Source organism: Eptesicus fuscus, chromosome 16 (assembly GCF_027574615.1).
Source record: "Eptesicus fuscus isolate TK198812 chromosome 16, DD_ASM_mEF_20220401, whole genome shotgun sequence".
In the NCBI taxonomy this organism is placed as follows: Eukaryota; Metazoa; Chordata; class Mammalia; order Chiroptera; family Vespertilionidae; genus Eptesicus; species Eptesicus fuscus.
In genome coordinates this window covers 23,145,031-23,170,001 of record NC_072488.1, presented here as the reverse complement: position 1 = coordinate 23,170,001, position 24,971 = coordinate 23,145,031, and the positions used below count along the sequence as shown (strand labels likewise).

General features: G+C 40.5%; 2 protein-coding genes across 11 annotated transcripts in view; one reads left to right on the top strand and one right to left on the bottom strand.

The window, feature by feature from the left end:
- The window catches only part of PREPL (prolyl endopeptidase like), a 34,165-nt gene extending 15,307 nt beyond the window's left edge, over positions 1-18,858 (top strand). For 7 of the 10 annotated variants that reach the window (XM_054728578.1, XM_028139998.2, XM_028139997.2 and 4 more), the window contains 9 exons: positions 1,194-1,410; positions 2,226-2,411; positions 6,512-6,709; positions 8,427-8,602; positions 9,753-9,969; positions 13,098-13,247; positions 13,611-13,734; positions 15,815-15,888; positions 16,240-18,858. In XM_054728578.1, the coding sequence (XP_054584553.1) occupies positions 1,194-1,410; positions 2,226-2,411; positions 6,512-6,709; positions 8,427-8,602; positions 9,753-9,969; positions 13,098-13,247; positions 13,611-13,734; positions 15,815-15,888; positions 16,240-16,329 (1,432 nt within the window). In that variant the 3' untranslated portion in view covers positions 16,330-18,858. Of the gene's footprint in view, positions 1-1,193; positions 1,411-2,225; positions 2,412-6,511; positions 6,710-8,426; positions 8,603-9,752; positions 9,970-13,097; positions 13,248-13,610; positions 13,735-15,814; positions 15,889-16,239 lie in introns of those variants that run through there. The other 3 variants (XM_054728579.1, XM_054728580.1, XM_054728584.1) reach the window with 3 other exon arrangements.
- Positions 17,041-24,971, bottom strand: part of SLC3A1 (solute carrier family 3 member 1) — a 31,548-nt gene continuing 23,617 nt past the window's right edge. The window contains exons 9-11 of the mRNA XM_008162181.3: positions 24,233-24,400; positions 20,811-20,927; positions 17,041-17,481 (exon numbers count right to left, since the gene is read on the bottom strand). Of these exons, the coding sequence (XP_008160403.2) occupies positions 17,041-17,481; positions 20,811-20,927; positions 24,233-24,400 (726 nt within the window). The remainder of the gene's footprint in view (positions 17,482-20,810; positions 20,928-24,232; positions 24,401-24,971) is intronic.

Genomic DNA, 24,971 nt, shown 5'->3' with positions numbered 1-24,971 from the left:
TCCCTTTCTAAACTATCTATACTAATAAAAGAGTAATATGCTAATTAGACCGGATAGTCTGGACATCTTCCAGACGTCATTCTGGACGTCCTTCCTGACAAAGCCGGGGCCTGGGGTCCCGGGTGCCTGCCCGGGCGAAGCTGGCCTGGCTCCTGGGTGCCTGCGGGCAGCCAGAGGGAGGGAAGCCTGGGTCCCGGTTGCCTGTGGCTGGTCAGAGGAGGGCAGCTTGGGTCTCAGGTGCAGGGGCCAAGGCAGAGACTGTTAGGGGTGATCAGGCAGGCAGGCGAGCAGTTGGGGCGATCAGGCAGGCAGGCAAGCAGTTAGGGGCGATCAGGCAGGCAGACGAGTGGTTAGGGGCAAGCAGGCAGAGGCGGTTAGGGGCGGTCAGGCAGGCAGGCAAGCAGTTAGGGGAATCAGGCAGGCAGGCAGAGGCAGTTAGGGGCAATCAGGCAGGCCGTCGAGCAGTTAGGAGCCAGTGGTCCCAGACTGCAAGAGAGATGTCCGACTGCCTGCAGGATTGGGCCTAAACCAGCAGTTGGACATCCCCCAAGGGGTCCCGGATTGTGAGAGGGTGCAGACCAGGCTGAGGGACACACACACACACACACACACACACACACACACACACACCGTGCACAATTTCGTGCACCAGGCCTCTAGTAATTACATATTCCTCTAGGAAGTTTATTTCTTCTTCTGAGCAAAAAGCCCTATAATCTATTAATGAGATTGAGAGTGAGATGATGTCTGTACTTTACCTTGAAATACATTCAAAAACAGATGGATAGATGATGCATAGATATGTGATGTTGATATATACATATTTATATATACATATCAAAATGTTAATGATTGAATCTCAGTGGTGGGTATATAGGTATTTACCATACATTTCTTTCAACTTTTCTGCATGTTTGAAAAATGTTCATAATAAAATATTAGAGAAAAATTATTTTTAATGTTTTTAGGGGCAATGAGAAAAATAATAGCAGAATTTTAGTTTACAAGCAGAATTCACTAAGCAGTTGTTTTTATTTTCTATCTGCATTTTAATTAATATATATATACTGACCACCTGTAAGATACTGTCATTAACAAGGTAGCATGCACTTGAAATTTATTGAATTTTCACATCTTTTTCTCTCTCCCCCTCTCTTTCTTCTCTCTCCCCGTGTATGCTTGCGTGTGTATAGCTATTTTGTTTTCCTTTATCTTACAAAAGACAGTCGTTTCCTCACCATAAATATCATGAACAAGACCACTTCTGAAGTGTGGTTGATAGACGGCCTAAGTCCTTGGGATCCACCTGTACTTATCCAGAAGCGAATACATGGGGTCCTTTACTACGTTGAACACAGAGATGATGAACTGTACATTCTCACTAATGTTGGTGAGCCTACAGAATTCAAGGTGATCCTCTTATTTCCTTAGTTCCATTTGGGAAGTGTCACACTTCCGTCAGCAACATTTCTTGCTCTAAGAGTTCATTGTTTCATAGGCTTTTGGTAAAGTGTAGAAATCGATGCTACCATCCTGTGTTTAGTCAGTCCAATTTGAATTGTTCCTAAAAAAGGATAGTAAATGAAGCATACTCTATCCTGATTATATCAATTACCAAAGGCAAACCTAGTAGCCTCAAAGAACAAAGTTTTGCCCTGGCTGGTTTGGCTCAGTGGCTAGAGCGTCGGCCTGCGGACTGAATGGTCCCAGGTTCGATTCTGGTCAAGGGCATGTACCTTGGTTGCGGGCACATCCTCAGTGGGGGGTGTGCAGGAGGCAGCTGATCAATGTTTCTCTCTCATCTCTCATCGCTGTTTCTAACTCTCTATCCCTTTCCCTTCCTCTCTGTAAAAAAAGTCAATAAAATATATTTTTTTAAAAATAATAAAAAAATAAAAGAGCAGAGTTTTATAAATTTGTGATTTTGTGAGTTAGCAGTTTGGATTGTTCTCAGCTGGCTGTTCTGTCAGTGTCAGCGAGGCTCACTGGTGCTTCCACAGTCAGCTGGATGTCAGTTCCCTCACTCAAATGTCCATTGGTTGGCTATCAGCTAAGCACCAGGCCTCATTCAGAGGCGATGGTCACACTTCAGCGCTCATGCAGTTAGCTCTTCATAAAACAGTGAAGAATAGTGTGTCTAGTTTTCAGTGGTTTCATCTATGGCTTTGGATTTTGTAGGTATCATGTTCTGTTACCTAGATCTCTTCTAACTTTGTTCCACACAGCTAATGAGAACAGCAGCTGATACACCTGCTATCATGAATTGGGACTTGTTTTTCACAATGAAGAGAAATACCAAAGTCGTAGACTTGGACATGTTTAAGGATCACTGTGTTCTCTTCCTGAAGCACAGCAATCTGCTTTATGTTAATGTGATTGGTCTGGCTGATGACTCAGTTCGGTCTCTCAAGGTATGTTTAATTATCAAAAGACAATACTGTTAATCAAAATACATGCAGTTTAAAAAAAAAAAAATACATGCAGTTTAGCTTCACCAGAACATCAAATTTTTAATAATAGCAATGTACTTTTTCTTAAAAGAATTAATTTAAATGACATTTAGCATACTAGGTCTTTATCAGATTTAGGAGGCAGGTCTCTTTCTATAGATCACCTATTTCTATAGCTTTAGATATAGTAATAACTCAGGCCAACTTGGCAGCTAGTGTCTAACCACTGCCTGCTGCTTCATCCCACACCCCCAGTAGGGATAGTGCCCACTGTGTTTGTGCCACACTGCATCATCTCTCTGTCATGTTTCTCACCAGGGCATGAGGAAAAGTGAACTTTGGTTTCTTTCAATAAGGGGGTGGCAGTGGTTTCCACTACAACAGCTGTGATGCTGGCACATGTCCCTGGCAGGCTGACCCACTGGTATTGCCTGTGGCTGCCAGGAAAGACAATCTGCCTCCACAAGTGAACTTACAATGGCACCCTTATTGCCCAGTATTAAAGCAGCATTAACGTGAGTTAAGATACCAGACACTGAAGGGAAGAGGAGAGGCCTGCATTTTGCTTAATATGGAAGGAGTTGTGGAGCCAATTGACCAGCAAGCATATACCACTTACACCTCCCTAACTGCAGTGTTGTCGCAATTTCTGTTAAAATGCAATTCCTGGAAATTCACCGGGTGTTTATTGAACTTCTATGCGCAGAGCACTGTATGGGGCACTCTAGAGTGGAAAGACAGCAGGACAAAATATCTGGCCTTAAGGAGGATACAGTTAATCATGAGCTTCAACTAACACAAAGAGCAGGTAGAAGGTGGTTTAAATAAGTGGTGTCAAGAATGAAGGAGATATAAAATCACTATTAGGATACACAGTAATAGTTGTTGCAGGCAAGATCCAAAGAGGATAGACAGGAATTTGATGTGTAGGAAGGGAAATGGTATTCTATGACGAGGACATCTATCAAATGAAGCACTAAGCTGGAGTAGCTCAGAAAATGTTCAGGAAACTGCTAGTAATTCTGTTTTATTATACAATAGATTTATGGTGGATGAAGCTATGATTTGACGTTCTTTGTCACAGTAATGAATTTATGCATAAATTATGAAGAGGGGGAATGTGAAATTTGGGGGTAGGAGAGTGATTTGAGGAGTGAGCTATACTTCATGAGGTTATCTGGCAGCCACATTAGGACACACTGAAGCAGCGGGAGATAAAGGGCAGATAGATTAGTTTTAAGATTGTTATAGTAGCATAAAATAAGAAATTACCAGGGCCTAAAACAACCAAAATTTTCTAGCAACCTCATAAAATCAAATTATCAAATGTAATGTCTGGTGTCTTAGAGGACTTATAGTTGTCCTAAAACACAAATGGTGATTTTACTTTAGCAAATTTTTTTTCTTTTCATCTACTAGATTCAATGTATGTCCTCTTATTTGCTGATTGATGCCTAATTCAGATATCTTTAACTGGGAAACTTATGGCAATCTATGTGAATACAGATGGGAGAAAATATATAATTTCTAGCAGTGCATTTATTACGCAAAATTCTGTTAAGAAAATTAGGAATGTCATGAGTTTACTCTGTTATAATAAGACTAGTGGCCCGGTGCACGAAATTCGTGCACAGGGGAGGGGGGTGTCCCTCAGCCCAGCCTGTACCCTCTCCAATCTGGGACACCTCGAAGGATGTCCCACTGCCGGTTTACAGGGATCGGGCCTAATCCGGCAGTTGGACATCCCTCTCACAATCCGGGACTGCTGGCTCCTAACTGCTCACCTGCCTGCCTGCCTGATTGCCCTTAACCACTCTGCCTGCCAGCCTGTTCACCCCAACTGCCCCCCATGACAGCATGCTCATCCCCAACTGCCCCCTTTGCTGGCCTGCTCGCCCCCACCTGCCCTCCGCATTGGCCTGCTTGCCTCTAACTGCCCCCCTGTTGGCCTGCTCACCCCAAACTGCCCCCCACTGTCCTTATCACCTCCAAGGGCCCCCCCCACCAGCCTGATCACCCACAACTTCCCTCCCCTATTGGTCTCTAACCACCTCTACCTCAGCCCCGCCACCATGGCTTTGTCCAGAAGAACGTCCAAAAGGTCTCCTGGAAGGTCTCCCAGTCTAATTAGCATATTACCCTTTTATTAGTATAGATTTGACTTTTAGGTAAATATGACCTTTTATATTTTTTGTCAGTATTTCTATTTTCCATGGTTTTAACTTCCATTAGAATAAGCATCATGTCTTTAGTTTATTCTATTTCCTCTACTTTATTCCCTAACCCTCCCAACCTGTAGGACCTCTTATGCCATGTATAATGTTCTGAGTCAATATCACATGGAATCAGATACTGTATTATATGCCAGGTGCTAAAGAGAATTTTGCAGATCAGAGCCTTTTCACGAACTGCATTACACTGATTGATATGCATAGGCAGCACCATATACAAAGGACAAAACCTTTGGGCCAATTTTCTTTCAGCATTTAAGATACAATTATTCTTGGGTGCTGTCCACTAATATACATGGTTGATACTGCGGGCTTATCCAATGGGAAATGTGGCTTAAGATATTCTTGAGATCATTAATACCTTATCTCTGCATCAGCTGGACAGACTTTAGAAAGTCTATAGCCTTGGAACAGTTGTTATTACAATTAAAATTCTAACTTTGATCCATTAGTTTAAGAAATACACCCAAAGGAGTTTTTGCTTTATTGGGACCACTTGGTGTAAAACTAGGACAGCTTACTACATGGATCAACAGAAACTTTTAAAGTCACCAACGGGCAGAACTTGTGCCTCTCGGGGCCGAGGACCCTTGTCCCCTCAGCCTGAGGCCTGGCTGCACGGTTGGCAGCGGTGCTTGTTTGTTTCCTTCCCACTAAGGTCTCGGTTTGCTCACTCCATTCATGCGACCAGACTTCCCAACTTTCATGATTACGCTTTTCTTTCTGGTTATGGCTTGCATTTAGATATATTGTCCTTGAAAATAATCCTCAATCTGAGGAGAATAAATCGGGAACTCTTGTAAAGAAATATTGCAAATGTATGTCCTTATTAGTTTCAGGAAAATTGATTCTTTGGATTAATTACAAGAAATTTACTCTGTAAACATAAGCTCTTTGGCCGTAGTTTCTACAAGTTAAATGGTGCACTCTCTATGCACACATCCCCCACTTATCCTTTCTGAATAGTGCCCACCAGTGACTTTGCTGTGCCAAGACCTCTGATTTTCTAAGGAATTTGCTCTTTCTACAATTACTCAGGAAAAGAAAGGCAATTTTCTTTTAATGTTCTGACTCCTGGTACCATTTCTAAGACACTGTCAGCCTGCTTACCCGAGTTCTTTAAAAGGTGTAAGAAGGATGTTAGTGGAAGGCTTGAAGCAGGACCCTGCTGCTCTGAGAGAATAAATTTTGATTCCTTTCCTTTTTTTCTTAAAGTTAAGAATCTTAATCATAATCGCTCTGAGTCTTTCAGAGTGAATGTGCAGGAAAGGTTTTGTTCTGCACAATGGTTAGCCGAGGAGCTAAAGTTAGAAACAAATTGTAAATGCTTTAGTGCTGCTGCGCCATTTTGTAACCCAGGAATAATCACTGTCATCACTGTGGCTGTCTAGGCAGCAGAGTATGGGCTGGTGGGTCAATTATTAAAAATACATGTCTGAGATTTCATGTTCTCTGAGGACAGAGATCTTGAAGATGTTGCTTGGTTCTGAATTACTCTTTGATTTGCTCTTATTAATCCTTTTGCTGTTATTTTATTGCCCGAGTTTATGCCCCAAAATAAACTTCTTTATTAGAGAGTTCATGTAAATCCAGAATCATGTAAACCATTTTCTATCATTTTCCTTATTTTATTGATCATTGGTATAAAGTTGTTTGTTTTTTACTTGAAATGTATTTCGTTGTGCTAAAGTAATCCTTAAATGAAGCATTATGTGATAATGGATAGAAGTAAACCTGATGTTCACAATATCTTGTTTGAAGCAGACCCAGAAATTTAATTAATATACCTAGTGTCTAGATAAAGAGTAAAAATAACTTTTATTTTTTTAGCTCCCTCCTTGGGCCTGTGGATTCATAATGGATACAAATTCAGACCCAAAGAACTGTCCCTTTCAGCTTTGCTCTCCAATACGTCCCCCAAAATATTACACATACAAGTTTGCAGAAGGCAAACTGTTTGAGGAAACTGGACATGAAGACCCAATCACAAAGACTAGTCGTGTTTTACGTCTAGAAGCCAAAAGCAAGGTAAGTCTTTGTAATCTCCACTGTCAGCCCCCATTTACTGCAAGCCTACTATTTGTCAAGTATTGTGCAGTTGTTGGGTAAAGTGGATCTCAGACCACAGTAAGACCCAAATGAGTTTAGGGGGTAAATAGATTTTTCTTTAAGACTCATATTTACTTTAACATGGATTAGAAATTTTATGACTAGCACATCAAGCCCTTCATTTTAACGAATGCAAAAATAGGATGTATGAAGTTTAAATGACTACTTTTCAGTCATTCCTGTACCTCTTAGAAAAAAAAAATCACTTAACTATTTAGTGTATCACCTTCCAGATTTCCTTTTTTTTTTTTTTTTTTTTGTCAACAAAATATGTATGTTTAGGCTTTGTTTTGTTTTACAAATATGGCACTTATACCAGCCTGTCAAAATGTTGTAATTATCATACCCCAAATGGAAGCTAAGTTCTTGGAGAGCCAAGGGACGCGTGAAGAAGGGAGCCCCTGCTGAATGGGCTGCTCTGAAGGCCTCTGGGCCCCAGCCCGTCGCAGGGCTTGCTACCATCCTGACCTCTTCCTTTTCCTAACTTTTCGGCCAGCAAATAGTCCTCAGCTTGTTTACCTGAAGTTGAGGAGGAGGAATCCACAGCATTTTATAAGAATGAATTATACTGAGAAGTGAAAATTCAGTTTCACTGTCGTAACAAGTTGCATCTAGAATAATGAGAAGAAGTGCCCCAAGTGAAGTTTTCAAATGAGAATGAAAAACATAGGGAGAATGACTTGGTTATATTCTTTTCCTTACTTAAACCAATGCTATTTCATTAGTTTCTGTAGGCAGGGTGAGAACCAACTTTCTCCCACCTTTTTACTGTGAAAGAAAGATCAGAAATCATTCAGATTATCTTCATTTTATCTGTCCAGAGAGTGCCTAGTTTTAATCAATTGTTATTGATGAATGTGAACTAAATTGGGGAATAGTTACTTGTCCTAAAAGTAATTTCTGTGTTAAAATTTACAAAACTTGCCCTAGCCAGTTTGCTCGGTGAATAGAGCATCAGTCTGCAGACTGAAGGGTCCCAGGTTCGATTCTGGTCAAGGGCACGTACATACCTCAGTTGCAAGCTTGATCCCTGGCCCTAGTCGGGGCACTCGATGTACACATCCATGTTTCTCTCTGTCCTCCCTTCCACTATCTCTAAAAATCAATGGAAAAATATCCTTGGGTGAGGATTAACAAACCAAAAAAATATTATAAAACTTTAAATTTTTAAAATAAAAATTTTATTTTATTTGTGTTTGAGAATTCTGTCTGTAGAGGATAGAAAATTGAGCTGTTAAAACTTCTTTAGTTTGTCTGTCTGTAAATATTTAAAGATGAGTAGTGCCAGTATGTAGGCCTATGTACAGGAAGAATGCTACACTAGTATGTCTAATCTTAATAGGTACTTGGGGGGAAAATTTACAGTAGTGCTGGGCAGTGAAGAACTGTTTAGAATCACTTTATTATCAGGAAAAGCCATTTAATAAAGTATATTCAAGTCATAGTCTTGCTGCTCTTTTTTAGTTAATATTATGGGTCAGCCAAGTAGCTGAAAGTGTCAAGATAGAGTTTAGAGACCATAACTCTTTGTCTTAATTAAAGTTTCTGCTCAGCATCAGTAAGCAGGACATAAAATAGGGGATAAAACTGTTTGAAAATACTCTTTTCTACATGGATAATAAATCTTCATTTCCAGGATGGAAGACTAGTGCCAATGACTGTCTTCCACAAAACGGATTCTGAGGACTTGCAGAAAAAACCTCTCCTGGTCCATGTGTATGGAGCTTACGGCATGGACTTGAAAATGAATTTCAGGCCTGAAAGGAGGGCGTTGGTGGACGATGGATGGATATTAGCATATTGCCATGTTCGGTGAGTCTGCATATTTATCCTGGCATATGAGTGTGAGAGCTCTGTGACAGATGTCCAAAATAACACGAGCAAAACTTTATTTTTTCATTTGTATTGAATTTATGTATTCCTACACCTATGCTGGTGGAACTTGGTAACATTAGTTGAACCAAAAGGCAAAAGGGTACATTTTTTAGGATATTGTATCAGACTTTTAGGATTTTTAGAATACTACCAGACTCTTTACTTATTTGGTAACATTATTATTTCCATTTAATTCTCCCGAGTTTAGGTTTTTCTAAAATAGCCTCTGAAGCTGAACTCCTTTTTTCCACTCTAATTTCCATTTTATTTTAGCTGTTTTCAAGACACAAATAGTATTGTGTTTCTGCTTAAAATCCTTCACTACCTCCCCATCTCCATAATAAAGTCCAGATTTCTCAGTATAGTATTTACCATCCTGATGATCTCTCTCATCTCTGTACGGGCGTCTGTTACCACTGCCCACACGTCCTGTGCTCCCACCATGCGCTCCTGCACAGCCAGCCTTGTTGTCCTTCCAGGCGACAAGATGCTTTCCCTCGGTGCCCTGGCTCAGGCAGAGTCCTCATGTCGTCCTTTCTTTGCCCTCTGGGAACTTATAGTCTTCCTTCCGCTATGTATTACCTCCATGTTAAGCGTTTGTGTTCCTGACACATGGATGTTCTTTCTTCTGCTTCTGTGACACCTTAAATACATTTGTGTAATAGCAGCAACCAGATTTCTTGGTAGATGTTTTCTTTCCCCACAAAATTATGACCTTCTCTAGGGCAGGGGATTTTTGCTTATTTATGTTTTTAAGGCCTGCATTTAGCACAATGTCTGGGAAATAGTAGGCAGGCACTCAAAACATGTCTGTAGATTGTCTACATCAGGGGTTAGCAAACTTTTTCTCTAAAGAACTAAATAGTAAACATTGTAGGTTTTGCAGCCACATGTGGAATATGCAGCCACATATTCCTGGTTGGGGTTTTTTCTTCCAGCCTTTGAAAATGTGAAAACTATTTTTAGCTCGAGGGCCATACAAAAACAGGCCTCCGGGTAGATTTGGCCCATGAGATAGTTTGCTGACCCCGACCTATATTATTAATATTTTTTTCTCCACTAAAACTTTTTTGCCATTTAATTTCAGGGGTGGTGGTGAGTTAGGCCTCCAGTGGCACGCTGATGGCCGTCTAACTAAAAAACTCAATGGCCTTGCTGACTTAGAGGCTTGCATTAAGACGCTTCATGACCAAGGCTTTTCTCAGCCAAGTCTAACAACGCTGACTGCTTTCAGTGCTGGAGGGGTGCTTGTGGGAGCGCTGTGTAACTCTAATCCAGAGCTCCTGAGAGCTGTGACTATGGAGGTGAGTACACTGTCTCTGATTGGTTACAGAATGGGGAGGCAGGAAGCCATAGGCTGCCCTGGGAAAAAATTCTGATTTACCATAGCATATGAGTGTAACAAAGCTTTTCATTTCAAACAAAATTATAGCTCTGAGTGAACTTCTAAAGTTACTTTAATCCAACTACTCACTCTTTACTTTTCCCTGACAGTGTTCTTTATTAAGTTTTAAGGATTTTAACTGAAGGATATTAATGGCTATCCCCATTTTCTTTTTTTTTTTTCTTCTTTTTTTTTTCTTTTGTAACAACATTTAGAGTTGGTGGAAGAGACAAAGCATATAAGACTCATCAGTTCTGGGAAGTAAGGCAGAGTGCCCTGGGACTCTGAAATGCACCAAGTATTTTACTCCATTGCCCATCAACCTTTTAGTCCTGAATTTAGGGGCTCTCTGGTTTTAGATACTGTTTTTAATGGTCCTTAGGGATAGTTTTTCTATACTTCAATTGAAATACCTTATTCTGAAAATGCTCGATAGTCTTTTCCTTATGTCCAAAATTATGAAGTTATAGTAGCTCATCTCTCCTGTTTCTTGGTTAGATGCTCTAGGAAATAAAATTATTGGGATAAGCAGAGTAAGTTATTTTTAAGTTTGAGTGTGTGGGGTGTACACTGTGGGTTTGTATTAAATAAATAAGTGTTAAATAATTCTGAACTGTACATCTGTTTTTTTTTTTTAATAGAAATACGTATAGGGGAAGAAAAACCTACCACAAAGATAATAATGGAAAAATTATTTACACTATAAAGAAACTTCAACCTTTGACTTTTAGAAATTACTTTGACTTTTAGAAATGAGGAAGGAAATCAGAAATGTATGTGTACGGATTTTTATCCCACACTAGAGGCCTGGTGCATGAAATTCGTGCACTTGCTGGGGGGGGGGCATCCCTCAGCCTGGCCTGCGCCCTCTTGCAGTCCAGGAGCCCTGGGCGGATGTCCAACTGATGGCTTAGGCCACTAAGCCATCAGTCGGACATCCTTAGCATTGCCACGGAGGCGGGAGAGGCTCCCATCACTGCCGCTGTGCTCGCCAGCCGTGAGCACAGCTTCTGGCTGAGCAACACTCCCCCTGTGGGAGCACACTGACCACCAGGGGGCAGCTCCTGCGTTGAGTGTCTGCCCCCTGGTGGTCAGTGCGCATCATAGTGACCAGTCATTCCACCATTCAGTCATTTGCATATTAGCCTTTTATTATATAGGATTGCTTATAATAGTGAAGAATTTAAATCTTCGATTATTCCAACAATAGAGTATATATATCCAATAATACTAGTAGTATCTGTATTAGTCAGTTCTTAATCAGAAGCACCAGAACCATAGTTCTTCATTAGAAGCACATGACCAATTTAAGCAGAAAAAGGATTTATTGAAGTGTATTGGGTGAGGGTGGGTATGGAACCAGTCTTAGAGCCTGCACAACCAAAAGCATGTCGGAAATATACCATTAACCTATCCCATGAAGCTATCACTACCCCCAGGACCGGGCAGAAGTCACTTTACACTGCTAGTGTTGCTCTTAGAAACCTGATATAGCTGAGGCAATTTTGTCAGAATACATTCTCTATGGTCCCTACTTCTTTGAGTCACTAACTTCCCATTCAGAATTTGGAGCACATTATGTCTGATTGGTAGACTGAAGTCATGTGGCTACTTCTGTGCTGCAGGGAAAGCTGGGAAAGGAACTACCTAGCATTTAGTACCTCTGTCTCACAAGGTTTGGGATACTCTAACTGCAGAAAAGGAGTTCAGGTGCTAGGCAGCCAAAAAGAATTCCATTTGCCCATTATACGTGGTTAATGTTAATGCAAGAGAAAGCTGAAAAGCATGTTAAGACCATAAGGTTAAGTGAAAAAAGCAGCTACCATTTTATTAAATGTTTTAACACTGTATAAGCCAATGAGTGATTTTCTCTTCTTTCAATTTGGATATTTTCCAGATTTTCTTCAATTTGCATTTATCTTTTATTTTTATGTAAAATGTCCAATTGGTGAAGGAAAATTTATTCATGTATTGCTAAGTTTTTAGTTGTTATTTTTAATTGTGGTAAAATAACAAAATTTACCTCTTCACCATTTGTTTTGTTAATCCCAAAGATATTTTCTTCCCACTGATTTTCAAAGAGAGTGGAAGTGAGGGGGAGAGAGAAAAACATTGAGGTGAGAGAGACACATTGATTGGTTTCCTCCCGCACCCACCTAACTGGGGCGGGGGTAGGGGGAATCAAGCCTGCAACCAAGGTGCATGCCCTTCACCAAATCAAACCCGTGATGCTCTAACTACTGAGCAAACTGTCCAGGGCACCTCTTCACCATTTTTAAGCATTACAGTTAAGTAGTATTGAGTACATTCACACTATTGTGCAACTAATTTCCCAGAACTCTTCATCGCGCAAAATTAAAATTCTATACCCATTAAGTAACAACTCTTCAGTTCCCTCTTCCCCCAGTCCCTGGGAACCACCATTTACCTCTGTCTCTGTGAATTTGACTAAGGTACCACCTAGAAATGGGGTCCTTTTGTAACTGGTTTATTTCACTTAGGTAATGTCCTCAAGGTCCATTTGTGTTGTGGCATGTGTCAGAATCTCCTTTTTAATAGCTAGCTATCCTAATGGATGTAAATTGGTATTTCTTTTACATAAAAATGGGTGTGTGTGTCTGTGTGTGTGTGTATGTGTGTAGATATATATATGTGAATAAAAAGCACAAAATATGTGAAATCCTATATAATAAAAGGCTAATATGCAAATTGTTCCCTCGACCGGGAGTTCAGTCAGGGGGCGGGGCCGGACGGACCCCACCCTTGCATGAATTTGTGCACTGAGCCTCTAGTTAGAATATAAGCCCTTTGTTTTTATATAAATGTCACTTAAGGGGTCTGAACACCTTAATAGCCGGATATAAAGCCGAGGTGCTGGGTAAGGACTGAGGAATGTGTGTGGCTCCTGGGTTCTACATGACTTAATGAGCTCTGTTCTCTCATGTCAACATGTATATTCATAATGTATATTTCCCTGTAACTCATTTTATCATTTCACCAATTTGTTAGTTGAACTTTAAGTCCTTTTGGCTTTTTTTTTTTTTTTAGGCACCTTTCTTGGATGTTCTCAACACCATGATGGATACTACACTTCCGCTGACATTAGAAGAATTGGAAGAATGGGGGAATCCTTCATCTGATGAGAAACACAAGAACTACATAAAACGTTACTGCCCCTATCAAAATATTAAACCTCAGGTAGTGAAAGACAGTTATGGTATTGCTATCCGAAGTGACCGAGTGAAGATGATCAAAAGGATACCTACCTGAGCTCAGGCCGGAATTCAGTAGACCTTTAAGTTGTTTCTACTTATAAAACCCAGACACCTTTCAGCACCGTCGCTGCTCATATTCCATGCTGGTTTCAGGAGGGTCATGGTCTCTCTGGTTGAGAAAATACTATTCCAGATAACAAGTAGTCTAGTACTCTAATGCTATAGATTTCTCAAGAATATCAAATAAAGGAAAAAAATGTAGCATTTAGGGGGGACATCATAATCTGTAAGGTAGAAGGGGGCCATAGGAATAATAAACATTCTTTGTACATCCATTTTCTTGCAGCATTATCCTTCAGTTCACATCACAGCTTATGAAAATGATGAACGGGTACCTCTGAAAGGAATTGTCAACTACACTGAGAAACTCAAGGAAGCCGTCACGGAGCACGCTAAGGACAGTGGTGAAGGTAGGGGACCACCGAGAAGCAGGAACATAGCTAAGCAGACTATCACCTTCAGCACACCGCTCAGAGGAATGCATTTCATGTACAGACCAAATCACCAACCTATGATTTGGGACAAATTATTGTTTTTTCTATGTTGACTACTAATTGAAGCACACATTATAACTATAACCACCTCGCCTTTTGTTCAAGGACAATATTAAAATAAGTTAGGCAAGGTAAAATAAGTTACACAAAAAAAGTAAATTTAAATATCAAATATAAATTGGAGATGTACTATCATACAGCCATTCATTCATTTAATACCATGTGTACCAGTTAATAATGCGGATTTTGTAATCAAAGGAAACACGATCATTTCAAGAGAAACATCAAAAGTGCTTTTTTCAAAGTAATGTACATCACTAGCTACACATTTCCCCCATCTTTAGGTAATTTGTGGATACTGTCTCAGTAGAACTTTTCTTGTTTTGAGGCAAACCATTCAGAGACCCAATTTTCCACTTCTTCGTACGTTTTGAAGTGCTGCTCAGAAAGTGCGTGTGCCATCGATCGGAACAAATGGTAATCTGAAGGAGCAAGGTCTGGTGAATACGCGGGTGGGTTAATACTTCCCAGGCAAGATCTTTTAACGTTTGAAGTGTGTGATGGTGCGTCATTATGAAGCAAAATTACTTTGCCGTGTCTTCTGGCACATTCTGGTCGTTTCACAATCAAAGCGTGGTTCAAATTGATTATTTGTTGTAGGTAGGGATCAGTATTAATGTTTCACTTGGTTTTAGAAGCTCATAATACACCACACCTTCCTGATCCCACCAAACACAGAGCATTGTCTTCTTTCCGAAGTGATTTGGCCTTGCAGTCGATGTTGATGGTTGACCTGGATCAACCCATGATTTTGTGCATTTGGGATTCTCAAAATAAATCCACTTTTCATCACCAGTCACAATTCGATCCAAAAAAGACTTACTTTCATGCCGTTGAAGCAACATTTTACTGATGACTTTTCGGTTTTCCATGTCTTTCGTTCAGCTGATGTGGCACCCATTTTCCTTCCTTTAAAATCTTTCCCATTGCTTGTAAATGATCGGAAATTGTTTGCTGAACAACATTTAATCTCTTTGCAAGTTGTTTTTGAGTTTGACACCCATCTTCATCCAATAATGCTTGTAATTGTTGGTCTTTAAACTTTTTCGGTTGACCTGGATGTTCTTTGTCTTTCACATCGAAATCATCACTTTTAAAGCGTTTAAACCAGCGTTCACAAGTATCTTGAGATGGAGCATGTTCACCATAAGCTTCCCAAAGTATACGATAACTTTCAGCAGCACTTATCTTCAAAATAATGAATTAAAACTTCCCGCAAATGCTCTTTTTTTGACACGAAATTTGACATTTTTAAGTGTAATAATATCTATGATGTTAACACCTTCAGAAAATTTGACATATGAAGTTTTGAAGCTTGCTGTCAATACAATAAAATAGCATACATATGAAATCGCATATATATCAACATATGTGTAACTCCAGCTATTGAAAAAAGTCCGCATTATTAACCGGTACACTTAGTAATATTAATTGAGCCATTACTCTATTAAAAAAACAGGTTCTGAAGTTTTTGCTCTGGAGCCTCAGTGCCCAAACTAGTGGCTTTAATTTTCTCTAGATCTTTGTATTTTATTAAACAAGAGCTCTTACCTTTTTTTCTTGCCAATACATCCCAGACCTTCAGAGCCAGGTGGGAGGACCCACATTCATGTTTCCAGACGGTTGCCCTGTGCCCAGCTATGTCTCACTCTCACCACAGCTGTAGTGGGTGTTTCTGGGTCTCAAGACTCTCTCAGACTTCACAGGGCCAGTGGCTTCCTCCTCGGTCCCAGCCTTCTCCCCGTGGCCCTGCAGCCTCTTCCACCCAGCTTCCTCAGCCACTGGTCCTGCTCCTGCTGGCCCCCTCCCATCTCTGTTGGAAGTGATGGTTCAGGCCTTTTTCTTCACTGTCATTTTCATAGGTTACTTAGAAAAGGGGGGAGGAGCAGAAATGGGCCGAGAACTTTCTAATTGTTTCATATGTTAACTCTTTCAGGCTATCAGGCCCCCAATATTATTTTAGACATTCAGCCTGGAGGCAGTCATGTGATTGAGGATTCTCACAAAAAGGTATGTTGTCCAGCCCTCTCAGTTGACAGATCCTTAGACAGAGAAGTGTGCTCCACATTTCAGTGGTTGGGGCGGGGTGGACCACATTCAGGTCTGTGACTGAGACCAGGAGGGTGAGGAAGAAAGAACACTGAGTCCGTCACGGGAGCAGGCTCTCTCTAGTGCTTGTGAGCTCTGTTCACGTAATTGAACCTTCATCGGTGGCAGCCTTCTGCCTCTGTCCCAAGTAAAAGTATCCCTGCCGTAAATTGCTGACTTCAGGGTTAGGTGAAGAAGATGGACAGACAGACTTGGACACTGGAGTTTTACTACCAAGGCCTTCCATCTAATTTTTTAATGTGTCTCTTTTAGATTACAGCCCAGATTAAATTCCTGTATGAGGAACTTGGACTTGACAGCACCGGTGTTTTCGAGAACCTTAAGAAATATGTAAAATTCTGAAATTTTGTGGAAATTGGAAACACATGGAAATATTTCCTAGTTTTATTTGCAGTTGGGTTAGCAAAAGTGAGATATTTTTAAGTAAATGAATAGTTTATTAAAATTCGCTTCTCCTAATTTTGTTTAGTGTACATCTCACTTACACTGCTCTCTCCTTGGTGTATATGCCCCTGACCTAGGAAAACAGATTTCTAATCTCGCTCCTTAGAGGCTGTGGAGCGGGGGGTGAGGAAGGGTTGGTGGCAGCAGAACGCCCCCTGCCCCCATCAAAACAGCTTTGTGTTTGTTTTACTAAAATTTTCTTTGAACAGTTTACAAATCAAGGTCCTGCCTCTTTGCTAGTGAACATTTTTAGACACTTTAGTGGTAAGTCATGCTCTAGTTTCTGTGCCTGTATTTTGTGGAATGAGAACATTCTTCACATTAAAATGCATTAGATCTTTGTAATAATCTGGGGTCCTGAGGTGTTCTGATGATCTCTATTGATGCTATGTCAAAAAGTTACAAGTTCCTGCATGTGATAATTTTATTTTAAACATTATTCTTTAAAAACATTTGAGAACCTTTCCTAAAGCAGTTACATTCGAGCTGCAGATATATTTAAGAATTAATGACTGTAAAGTTTACCCAGCAGTATGCTGTACACGAAGTTACCACAAACGCTGAAAGTAGAACGGAAAGCCAGTGTCTTCACCTCTTCCGCAGAGGTGTCTAACAAAGGCTGTGCAGGATGTTTAACACACTGGAGTAGCACGCCCGACTGGAAACAAAACATCTGTCTCTGGTATCTGCTTGCTGATGCAGGAGAGTCTTTGTGTTGTATTCAAAGATGAGTCCTTCTCCCTTGTCCAGTGCAATGGCTTGCGTATCAACTTCACTTCCTTTCTTGGTGGAATTGGTACTTAACTTTATCCTCACTTTTGTGGGAATATATGAAATAGTTTCCTTTAGATTTAGCAGTGATGATTCTCCAAAATTCAGAACCACGAGGAAGACTCTGTCTATGCCGTTCATTTCTCTTGTGTACACGACATGGTGGCTGTCTGTCCTCAAATAGCAAAACCAGCCCCTGCTGAGGAGCAGCTCGTTGGCATGCAGCAAACTTAATTCTTGATATAACGTTAATGCTGATCTGGGCTGAGCCCTTTGGACCTATTAAAAAAAAAGTATTAAGATAAATGTTTGATTCTAATTTTTTAAAAATATCTTTAGTATCAAATAAGAAATTTCCCCAAAGATCTTGCTTCAGTTTGCCCCTTAAAATAATTACCAAACTGTAAGTAATAGTAAGTGGGTAAGAGTAGTTTATTTAACTACTGATAGAAATTGAAAATGCAGGGTTTCACCTTGTCGTTGCAGTATGTACATCATCTTGGCCGGAGCTGAAGTAGAGACCAGATTGGACTCCACTTTAGGAATCCCAAAACAATGCCCATGTCAAAGTTAATGCATACTTAACTTGCCTAAATAAAAGTCCCTTCATTCTCTATTGTAACTGGCAGAAAAGCAGCCATGATGGCGACAGACTCAGAACTGCTGGTGAATTCTCTGGTCCCTTTCATAGAATTATGGGTAGGTTTGCCATAATTTCTGCAGTCGTGTATTTCATGCATAGCTAATGAACAGAAAGTTGCAAAAAAGGATGCAAAGAAAATGCTGCCTAAAATAAAAATCGGTACTTTTTTTTAACCATAAAACATACATAATTTAATGTATTTATTTTTCCTTTAACATTTCAAGCATCTTCTGTTAGATAATTCCATTAATGTCATTTTAAAGGCAAAGAACTATTCTATTGAATGGTTATACCATACTTAACCATTCCCTTTCATTTCAGCATTCAAGTTTCTAATATTTTTTCTATATTCATAGTGCCCCCCTCCAAATTTGGATCATTTAGGATATAAATATAAGGAAGACAATTACTATGTCAAAGAGTATGGACACTTGATACATAATGCCAAATAGTTCTTTATCAGAACTGTTGCCAAATCAGTGGTAATGTTCATTTCATTATGCCCCTGCCAGCCATGTTGACTGGTGGTCTTGGTGATTGTTGTTTGGGCAGGTGCCTAATGTGTAGTCTTTAATGAATATCTAATGGATGTTTAAAATACATTTATTCTGTTTACCAGGTACAACAGTATTTATGGTACATGTATATGCTATATGTATATGACCTGTCAAATTACTATTAACATTTTCTATAGCCTTAGATACTGCATGAAAAAGCATAGTTCAGTGCCACTCACATAAGAAGTGCCCGAAAAGTGTTAACTATTATTTTTGTCTACTTGATTTACCACTTACTAGAAGTATGTGAAGTGTCTCTCTGTAATTGTGGATTTGTAAATTTCTCTGCATTTCTCACACTACTTACTTGTTTTATATATTTTGAAGTTATTGTAGATGCATAGATTCGTGATTTGTAATGGAATGTTCTTTTATTCATTTTTTAAAATTTGCCTTTGTCTCAATGCTTTTCATATTGAATTCTATTTTGTCTGCTATTAAATAGTTCACACCTGCTTTTGATAACTTTACTTTTTTTAAATAGGAAATGCATGTATACAGTATAAAACTCAATTATAAGAGTATATGAACATATAAAATAAAAAGGTTTTCTTCAACAACATCCCCTAGCTTCCCAGTCCCTCTCTCAGAGATAGACACTGTTGCTATTTACATATTCTTTCATTTTATGTATCATGAAATAAGCCATTCTGTGCCTGTGCAAACATATTATAGATACACTTTTTTCTTCTTACACAAATAGTGGCATGTTACCATTCTTACTTTTTTGTATTATTTAGTACATGTTAGAGGTGGTCTCATATCAACACACACAGAATCTCCCTCATTCTTTTTAAAAGTTTCATATTAGCCTGTTGTGCAGAATTAACCATAAATGATCCAGCTGATTGTCTGTTGATACATTTAAATCATTTCCAAAGCCTTCTGCTATTAAAAACAACGCTTCAGTAGAGATCCTTGACTCTTTGTTGTGTACAAATATTCCTAGATACAGATATCTACAAATGAAATTATTCGGTCAAAAGGTATTATGCATTTTTTCTTTTGATAGATATAGCCAGGAGGCAAGCTTTCTTTTTGTTAGCATTTGTCCTCGATGTCTGTATTTTCTTTTTTTGTTGTTAATCCTCTAGTGAGGATATTTTTCTATTAATTTTTAGAGAGAGTGGAAGGGATGGGGAGAGACAGAGAGAAACATCGATTGGTTCCCTCCCACACATCCCAACCAGGTCTGGGGATCAAGCTTGCAACCAAGGTACTTGCCCTTGACCGGAATCGAACCCATGATACTTCAGTCCACAGATCAACACTCTGTCCAAAAAGCCAAACCGGCTAAGGCCAGTGTATTTAGTTCTGTGTCCTTTGGTTTAGCCATGTCTTATGTCAGATTTTGTCTTTAGATTGCTCTAATCTGAGCGTTCTTATCTTTTATATTTGTGGTTACCATATGCTTAGACATAATGCTATAGCCTAAATTTTCTCTTTAACTTACAGACTTTTTAGTTTCTTCCTTTTTGGCTTTTTACTGGACCAATTGGTTATCTTTATGACATTTTTTTCCTTCTAATGTTCTTTGAAATTATACAGTTATGTCTATTCTTCTAATGGTTACTGTTAAAATTGTAATAGCCATTTAAAAATATAATGTTTTATATCTTTTCTATATCTGTGCTGTCCAATATGGTAACCACTAGCTACTCAGCACTTGAAATGTTGCTAGCATGACACAGGAACTGAATTTTTTATTTTAATAGTCACAGGATTTAGGAAATTCGTTTGCTGAACTTGGCAAATTTGATTACTGTAATCGGCAAAAACCAAATGGTGTGCTTTTGTGGAACAGCTACTGCCTGTCAGTGGTGGTTCATGTCTTCAGTTTTTCCGGGTATACTGGCTTCTCTCCAGCCCACATTGATCGAACTCCTTCCTTCTTTCCCTTCCTTTCGAGGGGAGGAAAGAAGGAAGGATAGCTAGGCTTGCTGATAGACCTTCATAAAATTTCCTTAATATCTCAAAGCTCTTGGTCTTTCCAATGAAGAGTTGTATATTCTGTATGATAGTTCAAATGGTACCAGTTTATATTTTCACAAAAACATGACTTGAAAGCTTTAAGAGAAGTCTATGTGCTTGATTTGAAACGCATCAGGCCGTGACCCGTGTAGCCAGTTGGTTGAGCATCCACTTGTGCACCAAAAGGTTGCGGGTTCAATTACTGGTCAGGGTACCTGCCCAGGTTGTGGGCTTGATCCCTAGTAGGGGGTGTGCAGGAGCAGCCAATCGATGTTTCAATTTCTCACATTGATGTTTTCCTCTTCCTTCCTCTCTCAAAATCAATTTTTAAAAGTATTAAAAATAAATAGCATCAGTTAAGATTTTAGTATATGTTATTAGCATAGAAACTCATTTCTTGTTTATGGAATCAGCATAAAATTTTCATTGATACTTACAGCAACATTTACAGTGTAGTAATCTGTATTGGTAGGTAACCAGGTGTGATTGCCTTCGGAAAAACCGGCATTTGAGCTATTGTCCCACTGCATTGGTGACTTTGAGAGAAGGGTATCCTGTGTCAACGACCATAAAGAGAAAATAGTGGTCAGGTTAATTAAATGAAATATAATTTGGCCATTATTTACTTCATAATTACTTAATTTCCTATACTTGAATTCATTAACATTCAATGCACAGTCTCACACTTTAAATTGGAAAACAGTTCATGGCATCTTGAGTTTCCCGTGGTCGGCAAACTGCAGCTCGCGAGCCACATGCAACTCTTTGGCCCCTTGAGTGTGGCTCTTCCACAAAATATCACGGCCTGGGCAAGTCTGTTTTGAAGAAGTGGCGTTAGAAGAAGTTTAAGTTTTAAAAATTTGGCTCTCAAAAGAAATTTCAATTGTTGTACTGTTGACATTTGGCTCTGTTGACTATGAGTTTGCCGACCACTGGACTATACTAACTGAACTTTCATACGTGTTTACACTCTGCTGCTTTTTCCAAAAATTGAGTAATGGAGAATTTCAAAATGTGCTATTACCAACCCATTCTGTAATACAGTGCTGATATGGTGAATTCACATATGCAGCCATGTTCAAGTGAGTCTAAATTCTGTCCTCTCTATCCAGCCTGGCTAATTGCACTATTGGTGCACACACACACACATTTAGGAGCTGAAATAGAAAGTTTCCATTAGGGAAATTGGATCTGATACAATTGAAAGCTAATCATACAAATTATAGGTTCAAGATTATTCATCTACCCAGAACACAATGAGAGCCATAGCCTCAGACAAAAGCAAAATAAAAACCACACTGCCCAGCCAGTGTGGTTCAATGGTTGAGTGTTAACCCATGCATCAAGAGGTCACTGGTTCAGTTCCTGGTAAGGGCATATGCCCTGGTTGCTCAGCTCGATCCCTAGCAGGGGGTGTGCAGATGGCAACCGATGGGTGTTTCTATCCCTTCTTCCTAAAACCAGTAAAAACATATTTTTAAAAAATCCTACCTAATAATAGATAAATATGCAAATTGACCATACCTCAGACACATCCACAAGCCACGCCCACCATCCAATCAGAGCGAGCATGCAGATTAACCCAAACCAAGATGGCTACAGCCACAGAGAGCAAGGTTTCCTAGGTAACAGAGGAAGCCAAGCTTTCTGCCTGCCCTTGCCAGGCCTAAGCCTCCACTCAAGCTACACAGTTTCAATTATAGAAGGTAAACAAATTCAAACAAATGGCGGCAGAATGGAGCTTGAGAGAGCAGGCCAGGGTTGTCGCCGGCAACAGGGGAAGCAAAGCTTTCTGCACACCCTGGCCGGGCCCACCCGCTTAAGGCTACAAAGTTTCAGTTGTAGAAGGTGAATTAACTGCCACAGAAATGGCGCCGCCCCGGAGGGAGCAGCAGACTTGGCTCCGCTCCAGGCTACAAAGTTTCAATTGTAGAAGGAAAATAAATTCCAGATACCAGGGCCTCCGCTTGGGTTGCCAGGGGGCATGGCCGACCTGCAAACCACCACAGGCCCCTCGCTCAGGCCACCCCACGCCCCAAGGGAACCCCACCCTGATCCGGGACACCCTTCAGACAAACCAGCTGGCCCCCACCCCTGTACAAGGCCTCTATCCTATCTAATAGAAGAGTAATATGCAGATTGATCATCACTGCAACACACAATATGTCTGCCCCCATGTGGTCAAAGATCCTGCCCCCATGTGGACACAAGATGGCCACTACAAGATGGCCAGCAGGGGAGGGCAGTTGGGAGGTACTTGGCCTGCAAGGGAGGGCAGTTGAGAGGGACCAGGCCTGCAAGGGAGGGCAGTTGAGAGGGACCAGGCTTGCAAGGGAGGGCAGTTGGAGGTGATCAACCCTGCAGGAGAGGGCAGTTAGGGGTGACCAGGCTGGTAGAGGAGGGAAGTTGTGGGCAAACAGGCTGGCAGGGGAGCAGTTAAGCATCAACCAGGCTGGCAGCGGAGTGGTTAGGGGGTGATCAGGCTGGCAGGCAGAAGTGGTTAGGGGCAATCAGGAAGGCAGGCAGGAAAGCAGTTGGGAGCCAGCAGTCCTGGATTGTGAGAGGGATGTCTGATTGGAGAGGGTATAGGCTGGGCTGAGGGACAACCCCATGCCGTGCACGAATTTTGTGCACCGGGCTTCTAGTAAATAATAAAAACCACCCAAGTCTGAGGCTGTGCGCTACTTTTGTTAAACTAACGGGAAGAACCCAGCTGGTGTTGCTCAGTGGTTGAGCATCGACCTATGAACCAGGAAGTCAGAGTTCGATTCCCAGTCAGTCAGGGTTGTGGGCTCCATCCCCAGTAGGGGAGTGTGCAGGAGGCAGCCGATCAATGATTTTCTCATCATTGCTATTTCTTTCCCTCTCTCTCTCTGAAATCAAAAACATTTTTTTTTAAATTATCAGAAAGAATCTTGTGCTATGGTCAAGTGAGATCTACAATATAGACAAGCACTATAAAACGTTCCAAGACATGTAGAGGGTAATGAATAATATTCCAAACTCAAAACTGGTTCTCAAATTTTAGTGTGCCTAAGAATTGGCTGGGAAACACTTTAAAATGCAGATTCCTGGTCCTGGCCAGGTAGCTCAGTTGGTTAGAGGGTCATCCTGATACACCAACATTGCTGGTTTAATCCCTGGTCAGGGCACATACAAGAACAAATCAATGTCTCTCTCAAATCAATCAATAAATGCAGATTCCTGGGCTCTATACAAGAAATTCGGTTCAGTTGTGTTACTAGAGGCCCGGTACATGCACGGGAGGGGGGGTGGGAGGCGCGGGGGAAGAGGGGTGTCCCTCAGCCCAGCCTGTACCCTCTCCAATCTGGGACCCCTCGGGGGATGTCCGACTGCTGATTGGCCCGATCCCCCCCTGCCCCCAACTGACCTCCCCTGTTGGCCTGTTCACCCCCAATTGCCCTCCCCTGCCGGCCATCTTATAGTGGCTATCGTGTGACGATGTGGGCCAGCCATCTTGTGATGACTTGAATCTTTTATTAGTGTAGATATATATATATATTCAGAGAGGAAGGGAGAGGGAAGGAGAAACATCAGTGATGAGATAGAATCATTGATCAGCTGCTTCCTGCACACCTCCTTCTGAGGATTGAGCCAGCAACCCAGGCATGTGCCCTGACTGGAATCGAACTGTGACCTCCTGGTTCATAGACCAGTTGTGTGTCTCATTTTACAAGCTCCCCAGCCTGGAAAGCTAAGAATTCTCACTGTCTCAGAGTAAGAAAGGAAAGAAAAATAATAATTTTCAGCTGTGAAATAGAAATAGTAAATTATCTGATTTGGCAAAAAAAAAAAATGAGTATATGGTATGGAGCACGGTTAAATTATATTAACTTACGACATTATAGCTTTCGTTGAGGTTTGTAGCTAAAATATCTCCCATTCCTATTTCTTCCCCATAATAAGTAATGGGAGTTCCAGGAAGTGTGAACACAAGCATGTTCATGATGTTAACATATTCTTTCCCCAGACGAGAAGTCAGCCGGGCGTTGTCCGGTCCACCGATCTAAAAGGCATATATTTCTAAGAACACAACTCTGTATACAGGCATATATTTTTAAGAACACAGCTCTATACACAGTTCTCCAGATTTACCATTTCACAAAAAGTTTACCAGGCGAAAGACAAGGTTGTTACCATGGATCCTTGATATCAGCAAACCTGGATTTCAATCCCAAACCTGCTACTTGCTGCTTAACTGACCAGTTCACCATCTTGGCCATTAGGATCAACAAAATAATTTACTTCACAGTGATATTGCAAATCTGGTAAGATGCGGGAGGGTGCACATTAGTATTTTTGCACATTTGGATAAGAATATTGACATGAAAAGAAACAAAAATGCTTCCCATAGAGAGCAGGATGGGGACAGAACAGGTGGGACAAGAACTTCTGATGTCTGTGACTTGAACTATTCAAAACTAATTTTAAATTAAAAGAGAAATGTACATAGCCATGTGAAAATTTTTTGTAAAGTTTTTTATTTTTACATAGCATATTTCTATGGTAAATTCTCCAATTACATATTGTAACATCTAGGCCTTATTTAAGAGTTCCTTTAAATCACCTAACAACTC